This window comes from Calypte anna, chromosome 12 (assembly GCF_003957555.1).
Source record: "Calypte anna isolate BGI_N300 chromosome 12, bCalAnn1_v1.p, whole genome shotgun sequence".
NCBI classification, from domain to species: Eukaryota; Metazoa; Chordata; class Aves; order Apodiformes; family Trochilidae; genus Calypte; species Calypte anna.
In genome coordinates this window covers 8,813,459-8,838,548 of record NC_044258.1, presented here as the reverse complement: position 1 = coordinate 8,838,548, position 25,090 = coordinate 8,813,459, and the positions used below count along the sequence as shown (strand labels likewise).

Here is a 25,090-nt window from a genome sequence, read left to right as displayed (position 1 = left end):
AACACCAAGTTCCACAAACCCCCATCTAAGAGTTTTATACAGTGTTTTGGTGCTTTATATTAAATTCAGGTAGCATTAAAACCATTCTCAACAGACAACATCATTAGTTTAGTATGTCTTCAATGTGAGAAGCAACATGACCCTGTAATCAAATTTCACATAATTTAAATGTCATAAAAAAGAATTTTCTTAAGTCGTTAGAGTAGCAAAGTGCTGTGCCTTTACAGTTTAAGAATTCAGAACATTTATTGTACCTCAGAATGGTGAAAGAAAGTTCTCTTCTTGAGCTATTGAAGGAATCAGAGCAGTCTCCAACTCCTTTTGTTTCTGTAGCAGGCCCTGAAATAAAGGGAATATAAATATCAAATGTTATTCCTTATGCAGCCTGAACTGATAACATGTAGTGTTCATATTTTAAAACAATTTACTTGTTGAGGCTCAATGCTTTTTACAGAGACAACTTCAAAATAGCAACATAATACATTAAATAGAGCAGAAACTCAAGATTTTGTCTTTTTGCAAAAGACTTGAAGTGTGACTCAAGTGGAAGCCAGCCCAGTTTCCAGGCATGACTGTGCAGAGACTTTTCCCCTGCACTAAATTTAACCTGCTCACTCCTCTGCATTTCTACATCTGTGGTATTCTAACATATTGCATGAAGTTGAACCCAAAACCTTGACAGCTACCAGCTTTTAATTCTATATTACTCTTAATATAACCATGAACCATGTCAGATGCTTGAGGACCTCACTCTCAAAAGGTAACAGGTTCCTGCTTTGCTAATGGCTCTCATGTACTGGACAATGGAGAGAACCTGAAATAGAAGTTCTTGGAAGTGTATCCTTAGCTGAGTGGTAAGTAACACATGACAGAACTGTGTCAGCTGCATTAATAAATTTGAAATTGTTTTTTTTCTTAACTGTCAAAAAAAAAGTCACAATGTCATTTCTCCTCCACAGGACCTTTCTCACAGATGAGGTTACAGGAGCTGTGATGTTCCTGCTGGCACAGAAGGTGGGGGAGAGCTCGTGAAGAACTGGCTTCAGTTAGCAAAGAAGCCTTCACAGCATCCTTCCAAAAGCAGCAGCAGCAACTTTGAGTCACATTCAATCACTTGATGAATTTCTTTTTTAACTAATCAACAGTATCTGCTGTTTCTGTTAGGAGAGCTATTGGACTTGTCAATAATAACTTTTATTCTGGAGTGTTTTTTGCATTCCATAGCATGTTACAGAACAAAGTCCTGCAATAAAATGCCTTAAATCAACCCAGCACTGAGATAAGAAAAAAGTAAGTAACACTGAAAACTGGAAGTCTATCACATGGTTTGCCAAGGTTATAAAAAGGGCTTAGAGAAAAGTAATGTGAAACATCTACACAGGGTCAAGCAGTGAGGTTATCTGTCCTAAGTGCATTCTGCAGCTGGTAGGATATTGAGAAAAGTTCTATACTGATTTTCACTCTCTTCCAGAACCAAGGTCCACTGGGAGCCCCGAACCTTAACATTAGCCACTGTTAACGCCTGAATATTTACTATGCTTCAAAAAGGTGCCTAAGATCTTGTCTCAAAATTTATCAACATGGATACTAAAAACTTAAACCTCTTTAAATATCTCTGGCTCCTGTTCACCTCAGCAAACACAAGGATCAAGTTCTGCTTTGAGCTGGCTTCATTCTTAACCAAAACAGCACTGGCAAATGAAGCCTTAACACAAAGACTTAGGAGTTGTAGATATTTAACAAAAATACTAATAAGCATCATGGAATATCAGATCCAGTCAAAACAATTTGGAAGTAATGAGAAACAAAGAAACTTTCAGTCTGACAGGTTTTCTGCCCTTATTTTGATCAGTTACACAATTTTTATACCTTAAGGCAAAAAAATAAATAATGCTGCTAGCAATAACATCCTTTTTGTATGGAGCCATTAAAAAGATATTGACAGATGTTTATCTTTAGTGTTCTTCAAGAACAACATGCAAACCAAAAAGCAAATACTTTTATTTTTATCTTGCAGCCCCCTGTCAGGCAGTATGAAGCACAAAAGGAAACATTTGGTTTGTGTGACTGATGAGAGCTGTGGTTTGAATCTGCTGTCAGCTGCACCTTGTTGGCAACAGGTAAAGCATCAAATTCACTCAAGTTTTAATATCCAGATGTCTGACTGTATTTTCCTTGTATTCTGACTACAATTAGGATTACACAGTTACCATCTATAATCAATGCTGCTTTAATTTACTGCAGTGTAGATCCTTAAGACAGTCTCCCCATATCCAAAATCCTTCTGGCAACTCTGTAGATCTAATAACTACCAGTTACTTACTACAAATAGAACACCATATGCAAACACTCATGGGCTTTTATCTTAGAAGCTCTTCTGTGTAATATTAAACAAGTTTCATTTTATATTCACTCACTGAATCTGCTGATTGACAAATCCTGACATGTTAACAAAAGATTGGAAAGATGTTTTAAGTGTTCACACTTCAAGTTTGCAAATTACAGTATTTTTCCAGGACTGACACGACTACCACCCCACTAACTCCTCTGTCCAACCCCCCTGCTCTGCCATGACTGGCTTACCCATGAAATGCAGAAGTGAAATTTCATTAACACAGGTTCTAGTGTTCTGCTAAAATGCCATTCTTTCTCCCCTTGAATTCAAACAGTCCTACTACAAGTAACCCTCACTAATAAACCCAGAGACCAAATAAAGCCATTCCTCTTGGTTTCAAGTTTTCTCGGGTACTCCAGTGTTTCAAAGGAAGTATTGCATGAAAAGCAAAATTAGTAAGAGGTAGCAAAAGTAGAGTACAGGGCCCAAAACTTGTAGTTAATGATGGAAAAAATGATTTAAAGTTTGCAATGTTAATTTTGATTGTTGTACATACATAGATAGATGTTTATCCAATAACTTTTTGCTTACCTGGCGTAATTCTGACAATCCTTTGAGAATTGCTTGTTGTCTCTCTCTGATTTTAACTACATCAGGATTTAGAAGAGGATCTCTAACATGATCAGAGCTGAAAATCTGTCGTGGCGTTTGATAAGCATCTAAAAGTAAATGTATATCAAATCAGTTAACAATATTCTTCATCAGTCTTGTTTTTTCAATTTGTGGAAATGAGGTTTTGATTGCTGTTACATTATGATCACTATTTTTGAGTCAAACAACAGCTATAGATTCCTAAACCCAAAGCTATATACAATAGCAGAGAAGTTAAACCATACTTCACTGAAGGTAAAAAAAAAAAGATAAAAGAATAAGAAAATTTGTTAACTTTTTTGATTAGTTAAAAACCCCACTTTTTTCTGTGGTTTGTTTTTTTAAATACAGAGTATCATTTTTTTAGCACAGGCAAAAAAAATCCGTAGAGTGCTGTGACACGGGTGAGTTACTGCCAATTCCAGTAAAAAGCAAATAACAAACTAAGTTGTAGCATTTTGACTTAAATCACTGAAACATCTCCTCTACACGAATCAATTGACAGAACATTTCAGTACCATGAAACTGCTGATACTGGGGGTCGTGTGTTGAAGGTCTCGTGACGGGGGCATCGGGATCGAGGTAATACACTTCATGTGTTCTAACATAGGGAATGAAGTGTGAAGAGGGAGGTCTCTCAGCTTCTGTAACGGGAGCAGGGGAGCCCCTCTGCTGTGCATCTGTCTTGGTATTTTTTTCTCTTCTGCCATTGCTGTTATGCACCAGGAAATCAGAAGTATGTATCTGCTTTTGTTGTACTTGGTGTAATCTGTTCCTAACCGCTGGAACAGGTGGTGATTCAGATCTGTATGAAACAATTTCAGTTTAGAAACCCACAATACTTAAGTAATGTGATCAATTATATCAAAGAGCAGAGAGACAGTATCCCCAGAAAACTGGATGTTTGCTCATTTATTCTGCTTTTATAGTTTGTCTGGTCTTGTGATTTTTAATTGTACAAAATTAGATGCATTGAAATATATATATATTAAAAAAAAATCATCAGGAATGGAAAGCATGCATATTCCACTAATAGTATATTCATACATTTCATGTATGCAGAGCACTGACATACCTTTCTTCATCCAAATAATTCTTACGTGATTTTTCATCCTACAAGAAAACCAGGAAAGTCAAAAGTAAAATAAAAAGCTCCATGCTAAAAGCTTTCATTTTTCTCAAGACATGTTTGTTCTGAAATTCCCTAAGGACTCTTTGACCTGAGTTCAGGATAAAGGTGTTTATCCTGTATTAAAGAGACTTGTAGAGTCTATGAACTAAACAAAACAAATTACAGTCTTTGGCAGCTCTAAGCACTGTCAAAAATACTGCATCTATTTTCCAATGACCTTGAAAATCAATTGCATTTATAAACCTGAAAGGTTCAGCCCAAGACAATGATTATTAATTATAGGACAGGTGATGTTTCGAGATACAGTCAGGAGTTTTCTAATTAAATGAAAAATATGAATGTATCCCATGCTTCCTATGGTACCAGAAAATGCCCACTTATGTTAAAAATTCACTGCCCCATTTCTCAGGTACAAAATTCTTGAGCATTTACCTTTCAGTAATGTAAAAAGCAGTAAATAATGTAATGCACATATATAATAATGTAATCATTTCCAATAATGCAAGCAAAGAATTTAGATTTAACATTAATTCAGATAAACCAACAAATTCAGTTTAACAAATTAAGAAGTCTTTAAAGACACCTGAACAGTTAAGTATTTTAAAATACTTTTTTAATACCCAAAGTTTCTAAAATACACCATTTGGTTACTGTGGCTTGATAGGCTACACAGAAATGAAGTGACCACCTTTTCTACACCAGATTTTTAATATTGGAAGGTGTGAGAAAATGAGATGTTTATGCATACATTTCTATATGCATACATACAGAGAGAACAAGCAAGAGAGACAAGGCTTGAATATATTGGATAGCATTTTCTTTAAATGAAAATCAATTTTTTCCCCCAGCTACAAGCTGTACTGATACATGGTCACTACAAATGGAGAAGAAATTGCTCCACAAAGAAGGATGCATTTCTATGACAATACATCCGTGTTCTTTGCAGAAATGAAAAGCTGTTTCTTGATCCTCAGCCATCATCACAACATGATGACCAGAGAAAGAAGAACAAACCAGTGATGTCATTCTGTCCTGCATCCTGCAGGAATCAAGTTCCCTGTGTACATAATGAATCTATGACAATGAATAAATGAAAGAGAATAAACACTTTGGAAGACTGAAATAATAGTAAAAAATAGTCAAAATCTGAATGTATTCATGCAGATCATGAGGAATGAACCAGCACTGTAACACCCTTTTTATACAAAAGGGAGTGGTAGGAACATTCACTGTGCTTTAGTTACAGAACTAAATTCCCATCCAGGCAAAACAGTGTGAAATGAGAGCTAAAAATACACATCATTGTTGTTCAAGACCAAATATTTACCTTACTGACTCTGTATCCCTTGTTCTTCATATTTATTTCTTCATGAGGTGAAGGAGACCTGTCTGAATAACCACCCTTTTTTGAGCAGAGATTCCCAGGTGTATTTCTTTCCACCAGCTGAAGCAGCTCCATTTGTCTTCTTAATTTGTTTTCTTCTCTTTGTTTCTGTAGCTGTTTAGGGTATCTTTCTGATGCTGGAATGTATCTTTTCCCAGGCTTGTTTATGTTCCAGTCAGGTCTTTTGCTGTACTTTTCTGAAGGTTTAATTTGTTTTTCTCTTCGTGCATACTGTTCATATACATCACTATAAATGCCACCAGTCTCTTTTCCCGAGGATCTATTTTTATGAATACATTGCATTTCTTTCTGGTATGTTTTGCTGTTAGATGGTTCTTTATATTCTATGGAAATATCAGGTGATCCGCAATACACAGTTCTTCCCTCAGCTGACTCAGTGTATACTGAAGTATTAACATAATCTAAAAGAAAATAATTTTATTTTAACACCAAGTCTGAGCTATTCAAATTACTTGTTTGACTTTTGTATATGTATCAATCTACCATTAGTGATTTTATTAAAAAATCAGTTGTAACAGGTTTTTTAAATTTATTTATTCTTTCTGATGTGGAAAGTAAGGAGAGGGGAAAAACAAGATAGGAGAATGAAATCAAGTCACAGTAGAATTCTGTTTCTGTCAAGGCCTTCCCAAGGTAAAGAGCAAAACATGGCTTCTGTTCAGTGTTTCAGCATGCCAATGGGTTTGGTCATATTCACAGTGCTTCTAGGAATAACTTCCCTATCTGGGTGTTTAGCAAGAACTGTAGAAAGCTTTTCTAAACATTTGAATGTAAGCTCTAATAATCTGATGGGTCTAGTTTTCCAATTTCAGAGTCACTGACAAGGTTTCTGCCAATATTTTTAAGGATTTATTAGGAACCCAGCCCTGCTTGATACCAAGCCACATTACGAAAGCCTTAGAACATTCACACTGACGACTTCTACAAATACAAGTTTTAATGCCCCAGTAAATTTAGTCCTGCATGGCTTGTGAACATGCCTTTAAATCAACACTGTACTTCAAGCTGGGTGATCTGAATCTGTAACTGGTAACACCTATATAGATGAATCATTTATTAATATTCCAACAGTCCTGTGACTGAGTATTTCTTTCTAGGTTTTTTTTTTTCCATTCTCAATGTCAGTGATTTGGCCTATGGCTCTTCACAAATACACTCTTCTATTGTATATTGATCTTAAGGTACATCAGAGCAATAGAATTTCAGGGCTGCCTACCTGTCTGCACAGCAGTGTCCTTCCGAGGAAAAGTCTGCTGACCAATGTGCCTCTTAATGTCATCAGAAAAATGATGACTTTGATGTGAAATGTCAGTACTACCATTTTCAACTTCTGTATCACCTAAGAAGTAAAATTGTTCAGTTTAGTTATGTACATTCCATTTAAACCACTGGGAGTGCTGTGTTCTAGAGTTCGTTCAAAACAAGACTGAGAATCATGCTGCAGATCCAAATACTCTCTCTTTTTCACTGGAAACCTAACAGGACAGCACATAAGTCTAAATATTCCCTATGCATTCCTGATAGTATCTTTACATTTCTTCCTTTATGTAACAGAGTACTTGAAACCTACTAAACTTTCTCTGTATTAGTTAACACTGCCTTTTTTTGGGAGGCTCTTTAAATAAATAGCTGGAATGAAATTTGGTTTGTGAAGAAAAGGAGCAATTCCTGAACTAAATGTGGAAGTGGGGAAAATACCCAACAAACCAAAAACATTGTGTGCTGCAACTTGCATGCAAACACCAAAGGAATATGCAAACTGAGTATGAAAAGAGTTGTACTTACCACTGATAAGATTCTTCTGAAGTTGTGAAATGTCATGGCCCTTCTGAACCAAGTCTTGAATGCGCTGTTCTTGTTTAAATCTCTGTGCTAATTCTTGAGCTTTCTGCATCGTCTGATAAAGCTCATTCGTTTTAAGAGTCAGGAGTTCCTTTAAAAAAAAAAAAAAGTACATACTGTGATAAATTGAGAATAAAATGAATAGGCTTTTAACCTTCTATAGACTCATCTGCAACATAAAACAATCTAGAGAAATGCAGAATTTGTACTTACCAAAGGTCACAATATTAGTTTTGGCTTAACTTTTACATGAAAGGAGCATGTACAGCTCAGTCATAGTTACAGATGAGAAAGCTCTAGAACAGGAATGACTTTTAAAATTACTTTTCTATAATATATTCTGAAAAGTCTTTAATCCAGAATGAAAGTGCATCTCATCAGTTAAAGCCCATGGTACTGAACCATCTTAAATGCATCAAGTTACCAACAATAATTGGATCAGATATCTTCGAGGTATTTTTTTTATCTATAATTTGCACTTAAAATGCATATTTCTGCATTACTTAAAACAACAATTCCATTTCCGTTCCATTCCATAGATTCCATTTATAATTTTTCTTCCTGAAATAACCTTTGTTAAAAAAAAAACAAAACTGCCTTAAAGTCTTATGGTGTTGTAAGTTTACAAATTGAGTAAATATATTTTGGTTTCAAATGTCTGAATTTCAAATAGTTTTCATTTTCAAAGTGATGACACCATTTTGATGGTGAAGAACAAGAACTATTTTCCTCAAATTGAATATTACTGAAGACCATCTGCAGTAAAGAAAATGCAAAACTCCACCTCCTTTTGCTTTTGTTTCATCATATCCTCTTCAAACTGTTTCTGCATTTGCTCTTTCTCTCGTGCAAGGCGCTGTTCTTCTTCTTGTTCTTCCCATTTTCTCTGCTCTTCCTCCAGTTGTTTCTTCTTCCGTTTTTCTTCTACCTGAGCCATTATTGCTTTCTGGAAATATATATTAAAAGAAAATTAAAAGCTGTAACATTACAGGCATTGTAAGCTATTTATTCATATACTCCCATATGGTATGCATGTATAGTAATTGGATTTGGAATTGGATTTTTTGGGGGCACCATCCCAATAAAGCAGTTTGAAATACTCAGAGACAAAGAGAAGTAGCTTTTAGTGATTTCAAAAATGCTCTTATTTTTCTTGTCAAGAAATGGTGGTCTGATTTTTACCTTATATACTGTAAACCAGTATTTTTTTCCAGAAGAGAAACAGTTTGACCAGAACAGACTCATTACATATCCACTAAAACTTTACAGTGTGCTAGAGATATCATGATGTAGATACACATTCCATTAAGAGTGTCCCTGAAGTAATGTAAATCACAGCAGAAAAAATTTAGACTCATGGAGTGGATACCTGTAAATATCAGTCCTCTTGATGACAGCAGAGACTAAAGAAAAATGGACACAAATCTACTAGAGTTTTTTGAGGCAGGAATGCAGTCACAGAAATGTAAATACTAAAATAAAACAGTAGAGTCTAATGAAATACCATTAAGCACTGTAAATGTAATATGAAGCACAGAAGTCAAGTATCTCACTGGATCCTGGTGTTAAATCTCACACTTTGTTCATGTAACAACACTACCTTTCATCCTTTCTTCTCATTAAAATAGTGGCAGTGTGACAACTCTACCTGATGTTCTAACTGCTTCTGGCGCCGCCTGTCTCTCTCTTCAATCTGTGCAGGGTCCAGGAGAGCTGTCATTGAACGGAGGAAACTGAACACAGAAACATGTAAGTCTTTTTAATCATAAGAAAATAATGCTAAAGCATTTATTTTAAGAAAGTTAGATTTCAAGTAATGTTTTCATACTGAGGTTATCCCATTGTATTCATTTACAGTTATGAAATTCATATTACTAAGGAGCGAAGTAAAGTTGCTTGCAGTAAATTTTATTAATGAACAATGGAAGCACTTTGGTCTTTCAATAGTGAAACAACAGGTATTTCTGAAACAAAACACAAGTGAACAGAGTAAGATCCAATGATCAAATTTAAATAATCTTACTAAATGTTATTTTTTTTTTTGTTTCAGAATTTTTTGCATCACAACTGTATTTGCATCAGACATGCACTGGCTGGGAAGATCATTACCCTCACAAAGCTCACTCACCTGACTTTCTGACTGTGTTCCAAAGCACTGTTTTTAGCAGCTTTTTCTGCATTTCCCACCTTTGAGGGCATGTGGCTGCCTATCACTGCAGGTGAGAAAGGGTGAATAAAAGCAGTCAGCTCCTTAGGGTCAGGTGACAGGCAAAGACTTTCAGGCTGCTTTTTGTACATTCCATTTAAGGGGTGTTGTGCATTAGCATTAGGGTGGTTCTTTAAAGAATCAAAATGCATTGCCCATCTGTCATGCTCTTCAGCCTAAATAAACATGAAGCAACAAAAAAATGGAAAGGTGCTCAATTACAGTTTCTGTAAAGTCCTGTTAAAACAGACAGTACACATGTTGTAAAACAGGAACGTTTGAAAAACTCTGATAGGAAGCTGCAATGCAGACAGACACTAAGTGGGAAAACAGAAGCCTGCATTTCTTAAAATGCAAATAAGATGAGAATTTATGCTGCTGATCCCTATACTGGGTCAGCAAAAGCATATTGCTATGATGTTTTTTGGGAAAAAAAAACCCTCAAAAATTAGGAAGTGAAAAATAAAAAAGTTGACATGGATTCAGGCTTTCTGGTACTGCTTTTTCCATTTATACTACCAGTCTATTCCATAATTTTTCTAATTGTTCTGGGAATGGATTGGGAGGTCAGTACACTGTCCACTGCCATACTCTCCTCCTGTATGTGTAGATATTGTATCCCCAGTAACATGAAGAAGTGGCATCTTTGACACTGTCTGGCATTTGCCCCCCTCATTTTCATTCTGGATGGTAGCAGAATTAATGTGCTTTGGGCAGAGATATTAATTAATCTCTGTCTTCCTACTTTCAGCTAGACAGGCCCATTATAAAATAAACCTTTCAAAAACCTCTTCCACCCACATCATCCACTACTGCTGTCCTAGCAAAAAAAAAGTACCTAAAACTTTTGTAGAGGTGACATACTAAGTTGAAGTCTCTTCTGTACCTTATCTTTTTTGGCTCTGTTGGCAGTTGGGACATTCCAATATATCACTAAAAAAAAAATTTTACCTAAGGGGCCTTTGAAACATTTTGAAAAGGTTTTCTCTTCTGACTGAAAACTGTTTCTCCAGAGGGACTAGAGAATGGCTGTCTCAAAACTTGCATTCTGCTGGAAAAAACCTAACATAAGCCAATCTAACCTAATATAAAAATTTTCTGGGAGTAATTTCCTTAAAAAAAAAAGAAAAAAAAAAAAAAAAAAGTCCCTTGTGTCAGAAATGTTTCACACCTATTTTAAAAGAAGCAAGAAAATCATAGTCCAAATAAGAAGACTCCAAATTTCCTCCTGTTCCCTGAGTTTTGTTCCCTTTGAATACTCTGTGACGTAGAAGCAGATCAGAGTAGTTGGAAAATCTACTTTATTCTTATGCAAGTCTGTGGTGCAATATGCAGAAGGGTTGAGGGTATTACAGAAGACCTGAAAAAAAAGATGTTGAAGAAAACGAGATTAAGTGCACATTAACTACCTTGCAAAAACAGGCTGGAAGTGAGATTACTGCTAGGTTACTCACTGGTTTCTGCAACCATCTTCCACAGCACAGCTGTCAATTAAAAATCAAGGCAGCTAATGAAGGAACCACTCACAGCTGTGTTCCCTTCACAGCTATAAAGCTCAATTTGCAAAGGAAACCTGATTCCTTCAGCAGCTCAGGAAATGAAGACTTGTGCTGTGTGTAGGTATGTAACCAACCCTGGCAGCAAGGGGTCTGGGGGGGAGGGAACGAGTAGAAGAGGCTCTTTTTTAGTAAATCCTTCATTTTAGTACTACAAACTGTGGAATTAAAATGAAGAATTTCTGTCCAGGAATTGTGTAATTGCTGTAAATATTTCAGTTAAGAGTAAAAACTGTAGCCTTTGAATCCAGGAGACCAGATTGTGAACACTTGTATCAATCAAATTTTGGTAACAGAGATTCTTGCTCACAAATAATAGAGAACATCTCATGATGTGAATACATCTTATGCATGGTGAAAGATACAATCCTGGGCTTAAAGGACACTGTAATTTTGAAATCTGAGTTCTGGCAACAGTGCAAGCTGATTGCACATTTCTTCAAAAAACAAAGAAACAGTCTGTGAAAGATTGTGTCATGATCAGGCTGCACAAGAATTCAGAATATTCTACTGACCTTATGACTACCAATAGATACAGTAACATGCAAAGGAAAGAAGTCAGCTTCTAGATGAAGAAGCTCCAGGGATTGAAGATATATTGACCAAAATGGCCAGCAGTGACAGCATAAACAATCTCTTCAGGTATTGTACCTGCCAAGCAATTATATTGACCACACTTTTCCTTCTAGATCCAGTGTGAGACCTACAGTCAACATCCCTTAAAAACCAAAGGGTAAAAAGGGTAAGGCTGTTTTCCTCAATACTTCATGAATGAATGTTTAAAGAATTTTTTTAACTGTATTTGCCTGCATATATATATATATGCATTAAATAGTATTAAATAGTCTGCTCTGTGCTACCAAAATACTAGAACAACTACTGGCTGAAAGTTCAATTAGACCATCCTGTGGACTTAGGGTGAAAACCTGCTACTTCATTAGGTCTAGGATTTAACCCTTAATGTCTTAGAATAAGAATGGAGAGGAAAACTTTTCTTATTCCCCAAAGCCCTGCTAAACCACAGGTACCTTTGATAATTCAAGTTTTTCTTCTAGTTTTCGTAGCTTAGCTTCTTCCTTCTGTCTGTCCAGCTCTTCAAGCCACTTCTTTTGTTGCTCATGCTTCAAAGCACTATGTTCCTGTGGCACAGTTTCCTGAAATAAAATAAGTGCTAGTCTCTTCTTTGTATAAAAACCTTGTCTAGCCACATGATACAGTGAACTCTGCCACATGACTGGCAGAGAACTTTGCCTTCAGTTGCTGGAAGTAACTAAGCTGCTCTTTTGCACACACAAAAAAAATACAGTAAGTTTGTAACTGTAGCAAGTGCCTGACTGCTCCATTAAGGTAATGAAGTTGTTAAGATGATAAATAAGCCACTATTTGAATACTATTCTAACTTGAATCATCAGCTTCTCATGCAAAAAAGCCTTACTTATATGTATCATTAATAAAAATCCTTTCCTTGGTTCACTGCTCAGTCTGTGTTCCAGGTAGATTCAGCACTGTGATCTGTCTCAAGTAAATTCTAGATAACATCTTCTGTCCCTGCTTCTTAATGGTTCTATGTATTATTAACTCCAGTGGCACTGAGATCTTGCCTCTTCAGTCACTGCCTGCTAGCAATAACTCAAAAAATGTACAGAAAGGTGGCAGAAGGCTCAAGTAGGTTTTTAAGTCTTCTGATAAGTTCCTGCTTTTCTATTTCTTTGAGGCATACTTAAGAGCTACACAACACTCAGCTCACACCTCTATTACTATTCCTCACATCAGCCTTCAAAGCATGAATATTTTGGTATTTATTTTGTAGACAGAGTGAAGAGGTCTATTGAATTCTTCTGCCTGAAAAGAGCTGCTAGAATATACACCTGTTCTCAATAAATAAGCAGAAGAGCCCCACATACTATTTAAAATCTTACCCCTAAAACAAATGCTGCACAACTGGAAGTTGTTAAGTCAGAAGAACTGAAATCAGAAGTCTGCCCAGCTGGAACATTTGAAATATTCAGTAAAACTTTATTAGACTCTGTTGCACAGTCACAGCTCTCCTCACTGGTAATAACTGGATCAGCTGGAAGCATTCTCTGCAAATAAAATTAACACTTGTTCAAGACTTGATTTATTTAGTTCCCCTGTTTTGTTTGAATTCAATATCCTTGAATATAAAATAACCAAGTAAATTGTAATTCTAAAACCTGCTATTCCTTAAAACTTCAGGCAAAACTTGTAACTAAGTATCTCGTATCCCCTAGTTCTTTAATTATGTAGATTGCAACAAATTCTTATGGGACAGAATGATAACTTCTCTAGGAATGCTGAGTATGCCCCAAAAAAAGCAATTTACAACCCTAGCTTCTATTTAACAGCAATTAATTTCACTGGAGAACCTGTCTTGTCTCTGACACAGCATTTTCAATGTGACAGCTGACTTTTTAAAAGGCAGGTTACAATAAAGTCAAATTACTGTCCTTATTATCTGAGCAATCAAATATATGTGAGAGCTACTGAACACTATAAATTATTATAACCAGGAATTACATTACATTACAACTGGAAAAGATTTAGACCTTTTAGTTAGGAATCAACATGGAAAGACAGGAATAGTTTTTTCATGCTACAAAGATCTTAATTTGGAAAGCTAAAAAATGGAGTCACAGATAAATACAAGGGAGTTGCAGCAATTTATGCCACAAAAGAGCTTACAGTGACCACTGCAATTGGATTCTACTGGACTTGTACAGAAAATGAAATTTGGTATGAATTAAAGGTTGAACAGTTCTGGAATAGTGTGGTGGAAAATGTGCTCTTTTGTGTTTATTGATAGCCTTACCTTATCCAGGTTAGCTCTTTCCACTTTGTCTTTATGGGCTTTACTATTGCCAGGTTTTGACCAGAAATAATCCACCTCTCCCTCCAAAGTTTCTTTCAGCTTCTTTTTCAGTGCTACCTGTTCATCTTCAAAAAAACAAACTCCAGTAAGACTTTACAATACCAGACATGTAGCAGGTTGACTGGTTATTTTTTTTTTTTAAGCAATGCATGTCTACCCTGTTATTTTGATTGTAAAATGGACTAAAAGAGTAAGTCATGATTGTTTAACCAGTCAGTCTAAACATGACTTTGCTTTTAAGTGGATACAGCTGAGTGTCTGCCCAGAGATGTGGAAGTAACTGGGGAATCTCTGAGACCACTACAAAATACTAAAGACATAACAATACCCCAGGGAAAGAGAGAAAACTAGCAGAAATAATCAAGTATATAAATCCTCTTCATTTTATGATACTAGTCTTGAACTCATGCAGTATTATTAAAACCAATGAAGCTATACAGGAAAGCTCATGATCATGCAGCATCAAACCTGGAAACCACTTTCTACACCCAAGTTGAAAACAGAACACAGTGCTCCTGCAAGTGAATCATTAAAAGCTTAATTTGTCAGAGAGAATTTATTATTGCATTAGACATTTTTATTTTTCTATACAGACTCTCTGTGGCTGCTGATGGGGCAGGACTGCAAACTGTTTCAAATTTAAGTTGCAATTTTATATATCCAGTCATGCTTGTATATTAGGGTGATGCTTTTTCCATTAACAAAAAATTAAAAATGTGTTAATGATAATGGCTATCAACTACTGGGAGAATGTGACAAAAACCTCCTAAAATATGAACTGTAATGGAATGTATTTGTGGTAACATTTATTTGGTTAAAAAGCATTTTTGCAAGAAGTTACAGATAATATTTGCATAAAATTCAGAAAGAATCTTAACCTACATTGGAGACTAATAAAACTACATACTTTCCAAATTGTAGAAAATGCACTGATACAAGGGCATTTAAAAGAGCATAAGGAACACAAATTTTCTTGGTATCACGAGTGTGATAAATGTATCAAAAATACATTTTGTATATCATGAGTACCTAATTCCTTCTTCCACTGGGTCCTTCTAAATTCTAACAAGGCTTTCTCCCCTTCTCTTTCACCCAAGGTACTAAACATGTCAGCAGGTTTCCATGAATCCTTTCTAGAGAAAATAAAGAGGGGAAACAATTAATTTAAAAGGCTATTCAGTTAAAGATTTTTTTATAATATTTATTAAGATTATTATCAAGAATTAAAATATTAATGCTTATTGGAGATAGAATTTTTGTAGACACAAACACAGGTCTACATACGTGACTTGCTGTCCTGGCTGCAGATATGCTTCTTGTTTCCTGCTTGAATCAGAGTTAGGTTCATCTGTAACACATGAAACTGCACAAGGTTTTTGGAGCAGCACTGTGTTGTCCTCTGATGCCTCATTAGTAACTGTGGTAGAATATATATAAAAATTATTATAAATATATATATACAACAAGTAAAGTTTCTTCAGCAATGAGTAAATACTTTAAGAACTGAAGAAACTGCTAATCTCCCTCTATTTAACAGAACTGTTTTCAGCCCTAGCTATATGGTTAAGTCACTTAAGCTACAACATCAAAGGGTATTTTTAGAATGCTAGACTTCCAGTAACCACTACTCTTGGGTAAGAGCTTGGACTTCAGGCCTGAAATTACTTAGCAGTGTGCCCTGTTCTTGGTGGCAAAGAGCTGACCACTTCTGTAGGCCCACAAATAGGAGTAAGGATGCAATACAAGAAGATATGCAATAGCTCTTATGCTTTTATTCAGAAAAAATACTGTTCAGTAGTAATATTACAGTTAGGCAAAAAAACAAAATGTACATCTTTGGGCCAGAGGAAAATGGCACTGCTGTTCTTGAGACATGTAGCAAGAGCTGAACTCTTCACAAAACCAGAAAGGTCCCTTTGAGGTACTAGGTTTTTTTCATACTCCTAGTAGTAATGGAGTAGAAATGTAGTAGTAGTAATGGAGTAGAACTGCAGTTCTACTACAGTTTTTTTCCCCAGTGTGAAATTGTTTCCTTTTCTGCATGACAGAATTGGTCACAGCTTTTCTCTTCTAAGTACTGGAATGCAGTTAAAGTTTTAAAATGCTTGATTCCTAACAGGAACAAGGCAATTGCACATACATAATAGCAAATAGTATTTTGTGAGACTGTTATGCATAAAAGGAACACCTCTGCAACCTGCAAATAAACTTGAATTACCAACTCAAAGCTAAGCTTTCACATTTTGTTCTGTTTCCACACTGTGGGTATCTTACCCGTTTCCTCTTGCTTCTCATGATGAGTCTCAGAGATGCTTCTAGTTCCTTTTACAGCCATCAAAATTTGTTGAAGCTGTTCTTGTGTTAAACACGCCAAACTTCTCAGGTCTTCAGCTGATACACATGTGCTCTGAGGTTTCTGTGTCCTTATTTTAAAAACATTAGGATTCTCTGAATCAGGATATCTGCTTGTGCCATCTCTTTTGATAATCAAAGAGTGATCTTTAGTTGTGGCTTCATGTGAGGAGTGTTTAATAACTTGCAGTTTTTCACATTTTGTCATTGATAAGCTTGATTCACTCCTTGGTTTTAAGTTTTCCTGCTTGATACAAGCATTTTGTGCTGACCTCAGAATATGCCCAGAATGTCTTATTCTCAATGCCTGTTTAGGTGCTCTGGCTTTAATACCCATCTATTAAAGCAATAAGAGTTTACCATAAATTAAACAAGGAAATTAAATTTGTATAGGTAACAAATCAAAACAAGATTAAAGCAACAAGTAAAATAAGTGTCACTTTTCCTCTTTGTTACATCAACAGAAACAAATGCAGTATGAACAAATCAAATATCCTCATGAGTACTTAGGAATATCTTGGAAGAGAACACAGCACCTAAATCTGTATATTTAAATACAACACTATGAAAAATAAATTATTTTACATTACATGATGTTATAAATATTGTGCTTTACTTTAGTGTTTCTGAAGCCTGGTTTCAAACAGGTATTTTTTCATCATACCCACCAGTATTATTTCAATCTTGATTTTTTTTTTCCATTCTGTACTGAAGTTTTATCCTTTTAAAGATCCTTGATGTACACTTGTACTTATGTGCTATACACTGAGACCTTTTCCTGCCTTCTTTCCTTCCCCAGCCCTCTGCATTCCAGCTTACTTGGACAGAGACAACTTCTATGGCTAATGTGGAACTTAAACACACTTAGATCCCTGTTTTACCAGAATCTGTGTCATGTTTCTGAAGGGTCTGATTTAGATGATTCCCTGGGCTTCTACACAAAGTAAACTAAAGCATGTTACAAAGGTAGAAGTAGTCATGCAACTTTTAATTCATTCTTTTTTAACAGCCACTATGAACCTCAGAAATACATATTTTGCAAAAATGTCATTGATTACAAGAACTTAGGGCAGACATTTGAGAACTCATTTGAGCTAACAAATAAACTAGTTAATTTGTGTGCACTAACAAAAGTAGTTTTTTCACTTACCTTCATTGCAGACTTTGACACATCTTTTGGGAAACAGATGCAAAAATATGAGAGAAAAATTTAGTAACAATTTCCTCCTGAAAAACAATCTCAAGAAATGAAACTGTGAATTCATCTGACTTTTGTTCAGGTGGGCTAAAGAAATAGTATTTTCATACTAACCATTATTGTGCCCCTTACCTATGCCATGAAATACTCTTCAGTCTTTTAAAGGTTCTAAAAGGCACACAGAGGTGTAGTGGTCTCAAAAATAATATTAAGTACTGTGTTTAATATAGTACTTACAATATTACAGTAGTAAGAGGGATTATGATACTCCACACAATAAATCCTGCACATGTTTCCAACCTAGCTGAATATTTTCAAACTTGAGAGTATGTTAAATTGTTCTTTTGTAGAGACAGGCATTGAATCCTGAACCATCTTTATGTTTCAGTAATAAGGGTGTTCTGTGGCCAGTTCTGTTACTGGGTTCTCAGGCATTCAACACTCACATAGGTAAAAGTAACTTTATCTTCTCTCTGGCTAGCCAAAATTAAAGTAGGATTCTGCATACTGTGCAAACCCAACTTTTCTGTTGAAAATAGAAAAGGGGCTTTGCCATCACAATGGGGAAATACCTAATGGGGAGCTCCAAAGTTCTGCTTATGGGTTTTCTGTGCAAAAGACAACTATCTCAAGTAGCATCTTAAGCTACTACACAATAATCCTACTTCAGACCCTGAGACTGTGAGCAGTGTGTGATAATGCAGAAAAATGCAATTCATAAGGAATATAATTTGGTGCAACTTTTGACACAAATTAATAAACATATAAGTGCTGTTTCTGTCAGCTGTATAAACTTGTTAATTCTTGAAGAAAACTGCTTGTTTAAGGCCAGTTCAAAGTCAAAGCTTTATCTTCCAGCACTCTGGAATGTATAGTGCTACTATCTAGCTGGAAGTGAAAGCTGTAACACTGCTGTTTGAGAGATGGTACAATGTTTTGTTTCCAGTAGACTGGTATTCCTTATTTTAAGTACCCCATAATGCCTCATTAGACAGCCGTCTGGTAGATGCAGAAAATGAAAGAATTTAGAAGGCACTAAATACAGAATTTCTGAATCCTGACTCCTATGAAGAACAGTTAAGGAAAGTGGATTTGTGCTTATGTGGAAACATATCTGACAAATCCTAAAAACAGAATTTATTAAAGCTTAATTACAAGCATATACTGGAGAAGTTGACCTGAGACAGTAATAAGATCTGGCCAAAATAAACTGCTTACTGAAAATTACCAACTTCAACTGCCAAGTACCAAAGCTGCTTTAAAGCCAGAAATGTGACTGCAATGATGTAACTGTGTAAACTAAGTAGAGACTTATTAGGTCTCTTGGTAATTAAGGTTCTATAGAGTTACAGAAATTCTCAAGTGATGCCAGCCAAAATATAATACTTAACTTTTAAAATTAATGGATGGACAAGCTGTAAAGAGCCCAAACTATTTGCCTGCTGTTCACCAGTGGACAGACTACTCAGAAGTTCAGTATCAGTTTAAGACCAGTGACAAGCTGGTGGGTAAGAGGATGTGTAAATAGCAATGCACAAATATTCCTAATTTGAGAAATACTTCAATAAAGCTGTGCTTCATATTAAATCCTAAATTCAGCTTCAAGAAGCTTTAAGGATTAAGATAAAAAAATACCAGAAGCAGCTAAAATTAGCCTGGGCTTTCCATCCAACACTTCAGTTTCAAGCTTCAGTCCATCTCTGCAAAATGAGAAAGAAAGAGTGGAATCTGAAATATTAAGTAATCTGATGATAGATTTTTACATTCATAACAAAGACAACTGAACTTAATTATAACTCTATTTACTGCTGGTCAGGAAGAAGATACATTTTCACTATTGATAATGAAAAATTTGGGTTTAATGTTAAATATTCACATGATGATGCCACCCTACAGTGTTAACACAGCATCCCTCGAGAACTTTATAATCCAACAATATAAACTCTGTGCTACAAAACATGCTCAGCAAGTCCTGAATGCCAGCGCTGATCACAAAGAGGGACTGTGTTCTGAAAACAGTCCACCTTTGAAAGTGGAACAAACGTTATTGTAAGAGTTTTACAGAAGACAAGTTGGCAGTCTTTAGATGTTCAAGTGTAGAACTCAAACGGTTTTCTTTCTTCCATGCATTAGAGAAGATTAATACGAAGGTTAATATTAAAAATAACGTTCATATATATAACATATAATAACTGCCTTTTATTTAAAAATGTAACACGCTGAAGCTAGCCTGCAACTCTGTAATTAACACGGCAGCACAGAGTGCCCCACGCTGTAACTTCAGACGTTCGAGTACCAGACGGCAGCGCGGCCGAACCCAGCGCCCATTCTTCCTCCTCGGCGATGGGGCCGCGGGAGGGCTCCGGGGACACGGACACCGTTCCTGCCGCCCCTGCCCGGGGGGAAGGCGAGCGCCTGGGTCCGCAAGCCGCACGCCCCGAGCCGCACGCCTCTCCCGCCCCGTGGAATGGTGCGGATGCTACGGGCGATCCCTCACAGCGATCCACAGAGGGATCTATTAACCTCTGCGCTTTCTCACGCAGATCGCTCCCGTTACCCGCGCCTCGGCCGCAGGGCGCTCAGCCGCGGGATTCCTCTCAGAGCCGCGGGGCAAGGCCGGGGGTATTCCCGGGCCGTCCCTACCCGGACGGGGCCGTGTCCCAGCCGGTACGGGAGACTTTCAGTGCCAGTCTCGCCAGTTCCTCCGTCTTCCAACCCCTCTTACCCCAGGTTCATGGCGCTGCCGGCTGCCGGGGGCGCGGCGGAGGCTGAGGCGAAGGTTGAGGCTGAGGCGGAGGCGCCGGGCGGGACGGGCGCGCATCTCCTGCTCGCGCTGTGTGTACAGCAGTTGCCTGCCCCGCACAAGGAGCCAGCAGGCGATTGGCTGCTCGCCGAGCGGGACTGGGCCAATGGGCTCCTCGCGCACTGCGGAGTGGGCGGCAGCGCAGGCTTGTGGGGGGTGGAGTCCATGGTCCAAGCCCGGGAGCTGCTCCCGGGGTGCGGACACTTGATTATCCCCCGGGATTATCCCCGGCCCTGAAGCGGCTGTGCGGGGAGGAGGGGATAGAACGGGCGGGTGGGGAGGGAGAGAGGGAAGATGGGTGCGCTGCAGCGGGTGGGGGAAGGGCTCTGCGGCGATTAAACCGCCCGCTGCCTCCGAGCAGCATCCGCAGCTGGGGGGGTGGCTGCTGCTGCTGCTCCTCGCTTGCTTCCCTACCCCTTTTCTTTACGTTTTGTTATTTTTCTTTCGTTTCATTATGTTTTCTGATACGGTTTTAACAAAGCCTGCAAGGTAGGGAGGAGGGGCAGTGGCTGTGGGCGGCAGGCGCTCTGCTGGAGCCGGCCAGGGGCTGCCCCGCGGCGGGTCCCGAGCCCCCTCGGGAGAGGCGAGAGGGAGAGGAGAGTGGCACAGGAGGGGCACACGGGCCGGGTCAGACTGCCGGTCCGCAGCTCTCCGGTGCCCGAGTGCGGGGCAGTCCCTGGCCCAGACCCGTTTCGGGTGTCCATTTCGCGGGGCGGCGGTGGGGAGAAGGGGCGGCTGCTCGTGGGGCGATTTTCATCCCGAACTTCTGCTGTCTTTAACGGGGAGTTCGGTTCGGGGGACTCTTCGGGTCTTGCTTTACTTCGGGCTGCTTCAGTGGTTTCTGCGGGTCAGTCCCGTTGAGCTTTGCGATCGCCAGCGTATTTGTTGGGTTTCCCGAACCGGGCTCCAAGTGGGTGTGGGTATCCGTGGTTCATAGAGGCTCTCGAGAAGCATTTTAGGAGCTGAATTTTCAATACCGCCCAGTCTTTGTTTTGTAGGTATTGCCTCCTGAATAGCGGGATGTGTTAACATCCAAAGTAAATGAATCCGCAGTTTTTATCATTTATAGGAAAAACATCCTCGACTTACGTAAGGAGGATTGGTGTGTTAAGCAGTGTAGTCAGTCAATATAAAGCTTCGGTGCCTGTTTAGGTCTTTTACTATTCAAGATGGCATTTAGGCTTAGACTTAAAACCAAATGTTGACTGAAATCTCTCATTTCACGGGGCCGTTAAGACCTTAAGGTTTCTCTTCAGTAGTGTTGCTTCTAGATTAAATTAATTTCACCTGGTCGTAGATAGCGTATGGGGGTGGATCCTGTAGTGCTTACTCCAGCTGTCAGTAATCAGAGTTCTGCCCTTTTAAGAGTACAAAAGAAATGAGAAAACACAGAGAAACAGAAAATGAAGGTGAGTTTAATTGATGCTCATAGTTTGCTCTCTGCCATGCTATCCGAACTGCTTTGTCTTTATATAAAATCAATGTCAGCCACCAAACAAAATTATGTGGTAGGTTTTTTCCTTTCTTTCTCTCAAATATTGATTTTCAGCTTTTTATAAGTTATTTATTGATTAATACATCAGTTTACAAGTTTTTGAATCTTCAATTTGGAGACCAGGACAAGGGAGGAAAAGAAAACCTGGATTTTTTCTTTGTAATTCACAACATATGAAGTCCTCTGAAGCACTGACCATATTGTTATTGGTAACTGTTGCCTTTTTTTGCTGCCTTACATCAGTGTCTCTAAGACTCTTACTCTGAATCGCTGTAGGATGTCATTAGGATAACCTCTGAACATTGATTTGTCTAGCTGACACATTGTAGAATCATTATTAAATCAAGGAATAAAATTCAATAAGAGTGAGACCAAAGAAGGCATGCTTATCAAACTGCTGAACAGTGCTTTCTCACAACAGCATTGAAATCAGGTTCTCATACAGGTTTTCATAGATCAGGAAGGGCTTAATCTGTTTGGTTGAAAAAAATTCCAGACACCCCATGTGTCTGTATATACTGTACAAAAATAGCATGTTCCATACAGTTCCATACAGAGCAACTTTTATTACTACACCTGGTCCCATAACTGCTGCTTTAATTTATACAAACATGATTAGAAGGGCTTAAGAAAAGAAAAAAGTTGGCAGTATTTAGGTGTGTGAGTGTGAAGTATGAGTGTTCTGGGTGTGTCTTTTCCAGGTTATAGGAGTTAGTTGGTATTCATATTTCTAACATTTCAGAGTTTTGTGGGTTTTTTACTTCTTCCTTTGTGGGGTGTCTGTTGATATTCATAATCACTTATAATTAATGTGTTTATATACCAGTTAACTTAGGTTTTGCTTAATTCCCTCAAAACATTCAAAGTAAAGTGTTAAAAACCTTCATTTTTTTCACCATTCTGTTTCTCCCAAAGTTTAATTCATTGAAATGTGACATTACTATAGAAAGGATAAATCCTATGTTCTTGTAGATAATCAGTTCTTTGATAAGAGGAGATAGAAAGATGTTTTCCTATTCATTGTCAGCTTGCATTATCCACCATCTCCTTCAAAGCATCGTGACTATAATAAGTGGCTTTTCACTTTCATGAGATCTCATATCCCTGATTTTATCCCAGCTGGATGTATCTGGTCACTATGTGATAAGAGCTGCAAGACTGTGGTTTATGATGAGCAGTGCATGACATTATACAATCTTCACTGGCAATTTTTGTCTCATTTATTCATCTCATTTCATGTTTTTTTCTGGACCAATTATGGCCAAGCAAAAGAAAGGGAGAGTGGACGAGTCATTGTTCACAATCTTGAAATGTGTATCTCATCCCCTGGTTCACAATGCTTTTCTTTTATACTTGAACAATTTTAAATAATACAGCCAAGGGCTGTCTCCTGATTTGTGTTTGAGACAGCAGGTGGCAATATAGTTTCAAGCATCTCTCTGAAATTTTAAAAACATAATTTTTAGATTATGTATGTGCCAATCTACTCTGCAGATCTACTCAAGATGTCCACAGAAATTATGACAGCTGGGGTTTTTTGTTGATACCTTTCCTGAGGTGTCCAGGATTATATCAGAATTAAGATTAAATAGCCTTTTTAATGCAGATCAATGTTGTTTTGAGACTTGGAAAAAAAAAAAGGGCTATTGTATTCTTTGTCTACAACTTAACACCATCTAGAGAACTTCTACAAATATGGAACTGGAGGATCCAGAATGGGGCAGGGCTGAGAGACATAAAATCAGGTTGTTGGTTGTAGCATTATGGGGGAAGGATAATGCTTTCAAAGTAAGATAATCAACATGTCCCTATATTGTGTATTAAATTCTGTTTTTAATATTGCCTGGAAATTATTACACATGAAATGTTACAGAGAAGTGAGGCATTACAGGAGATGGCAGGAAGTCTGTAATACAACTGTAATACAACTGTACTACTACGTCACTACTCAGAAGCTTGAGATTGAAAAGGGTAAGACTTGGTGTGTCTAAATGAAAAAAATTAGTCATTCATTTACTTGTTCAGAAAGAAAATTACCAGGTATTTTATCCTGTTGTGGGGCAAAGGAATATATCAAATATCCTGTTGATTTAAAGAAATCATACCCTTTAGAAGCTTAGATTTATTTTTCTGCCCAGGGATGCACATTTCATTCTGAAGTAAATGCATATATGTGCACCATGAGATAAAAATTCTAAATTCTCTGTGGATAATACATGTCTTCATGACATGATATCTCATTGTATGGGCTTCATACGAAATTGCTATGCTTCCCCATTATAATTACCTTCAGTAGTTTTCCTTACTGATTCTTATCTGCAGAATTTCATGTGACTCTCAGAATCCAATGCATAAGGAGTTCATGTGGAAATACTGGAAGAAACCCAAAGATTATGTTTCCTATTCCTGCTTGGCCAAAAATCTTTATATAAAGTGCTTATGCTTCTAGGAAGGAGAATAGAAGAGATCATACTTGTTTCTTTAATGCAAGGATTGTTGGAAAGCTTTCAGGAAGAGTTACCACTATATTTAATTCGCTGAGAAATTAATTATTAGCACTCCTAAGTCATTGGCTTATCATTCCAGATGAGTGAATAAAAATGCTTTCAGGCTACATGCATCTTTCCTAAGGATCATTAAACACTGTACAAACCACTTCAATCACTCATTAATTAAACTTTCTAATAGCCTATATTAGCAAGGTAAGAGGATGAGATTTCAGTGGGAGGTAGGAGTTATGAAAGTCTCATCAGGTGTCTGTCTTGATCCCCCCACACACAAATACCATTAATATCTCTTCTTAAGTGATTTAAGAGAACAAGTCCCATTGATTTTTCAATCACACACTAATGAAACTCCCCCCTTTCAATTGTTATGCTTGTTTTCTAAGGATACAAATGGATTGCAATGATGATTAAATCCAACATTGTTACTGATAGCTTCTGGTAGCTGGAACAAGGGGGTTTGGGCCTGAGATTGGGTTTGTAACTGTATTTACAAATACAGTATTTGTATATTACAAATGAAACTGAAAGGGTGCCCCAAGAATGCATTTCCTTGGGATTTGCATATGGAATGTAGCCAGATAGATATCTGGCATTGCTGCATGGGGGAGCATTTTTTTAAATAGCTGAATACACTGTAAGTGTGATTTGAGTCCATTAACCTCTGCTTTTTAATCTTAATTTTGTGGGAAGGGATTCCCAGAACTGTTCAGAATAATAT

At 37.5% G+C, this 25,090-nt stretch overlaps 1 protein-coding gene across 1 annotated transcript; it reads right to left on the bottom strand.

Annotated features, from left to right (window-relative positions):
- Nucleotides 1-20: 20 nt before the first annotated feature.
- On the bottom strand, nucleotides 21-20,378 carry CCDC66 (coiled-coil domain containing 66). The gene is made up of 19 exons (XM_030458403.1): nucleotides 20,293-20,378; nucleotides 19,203-19,267; nucleotides 17,520-17,542; nucleotides 16,292-16,706; nucleotides 15,302-15,434; nucleotides 15,047-15,150; nucleotides 13,958-14,082; nucleotides 13,047-13,211; nucleotides 12,156-12,281; nucleotides 9,494-9,747; nucleotides 9,014-9,098; nucleotides 8,150-8,311; nucleotides 7,309-7,456; nucleotides 6,740-6,862; nucleotides 5,446-5,924; nucleotides 4,062-4,099; nucleotides 3,505-3,791; nucleotides 2,927-3,054; nucleotides 21-339 (listed from the first exon to the last, which is right to left on the bottom strand). The coding sequence occupies exons 1-19, from the start codon at nucleotides 20,301-20,303 to the stop codon at nucleotides 256-258; spliced, it is 2,955 nt and encodes a 984-aa protein (XP_030314263.1). The 5' UTR covers nucleotides 20,304-20,378; the 3' UTR covers nucleotides 21-255.
- Between the last annotated feature and the right edge of the window lie 4,712 nt (nucleotides 20,379-25,090).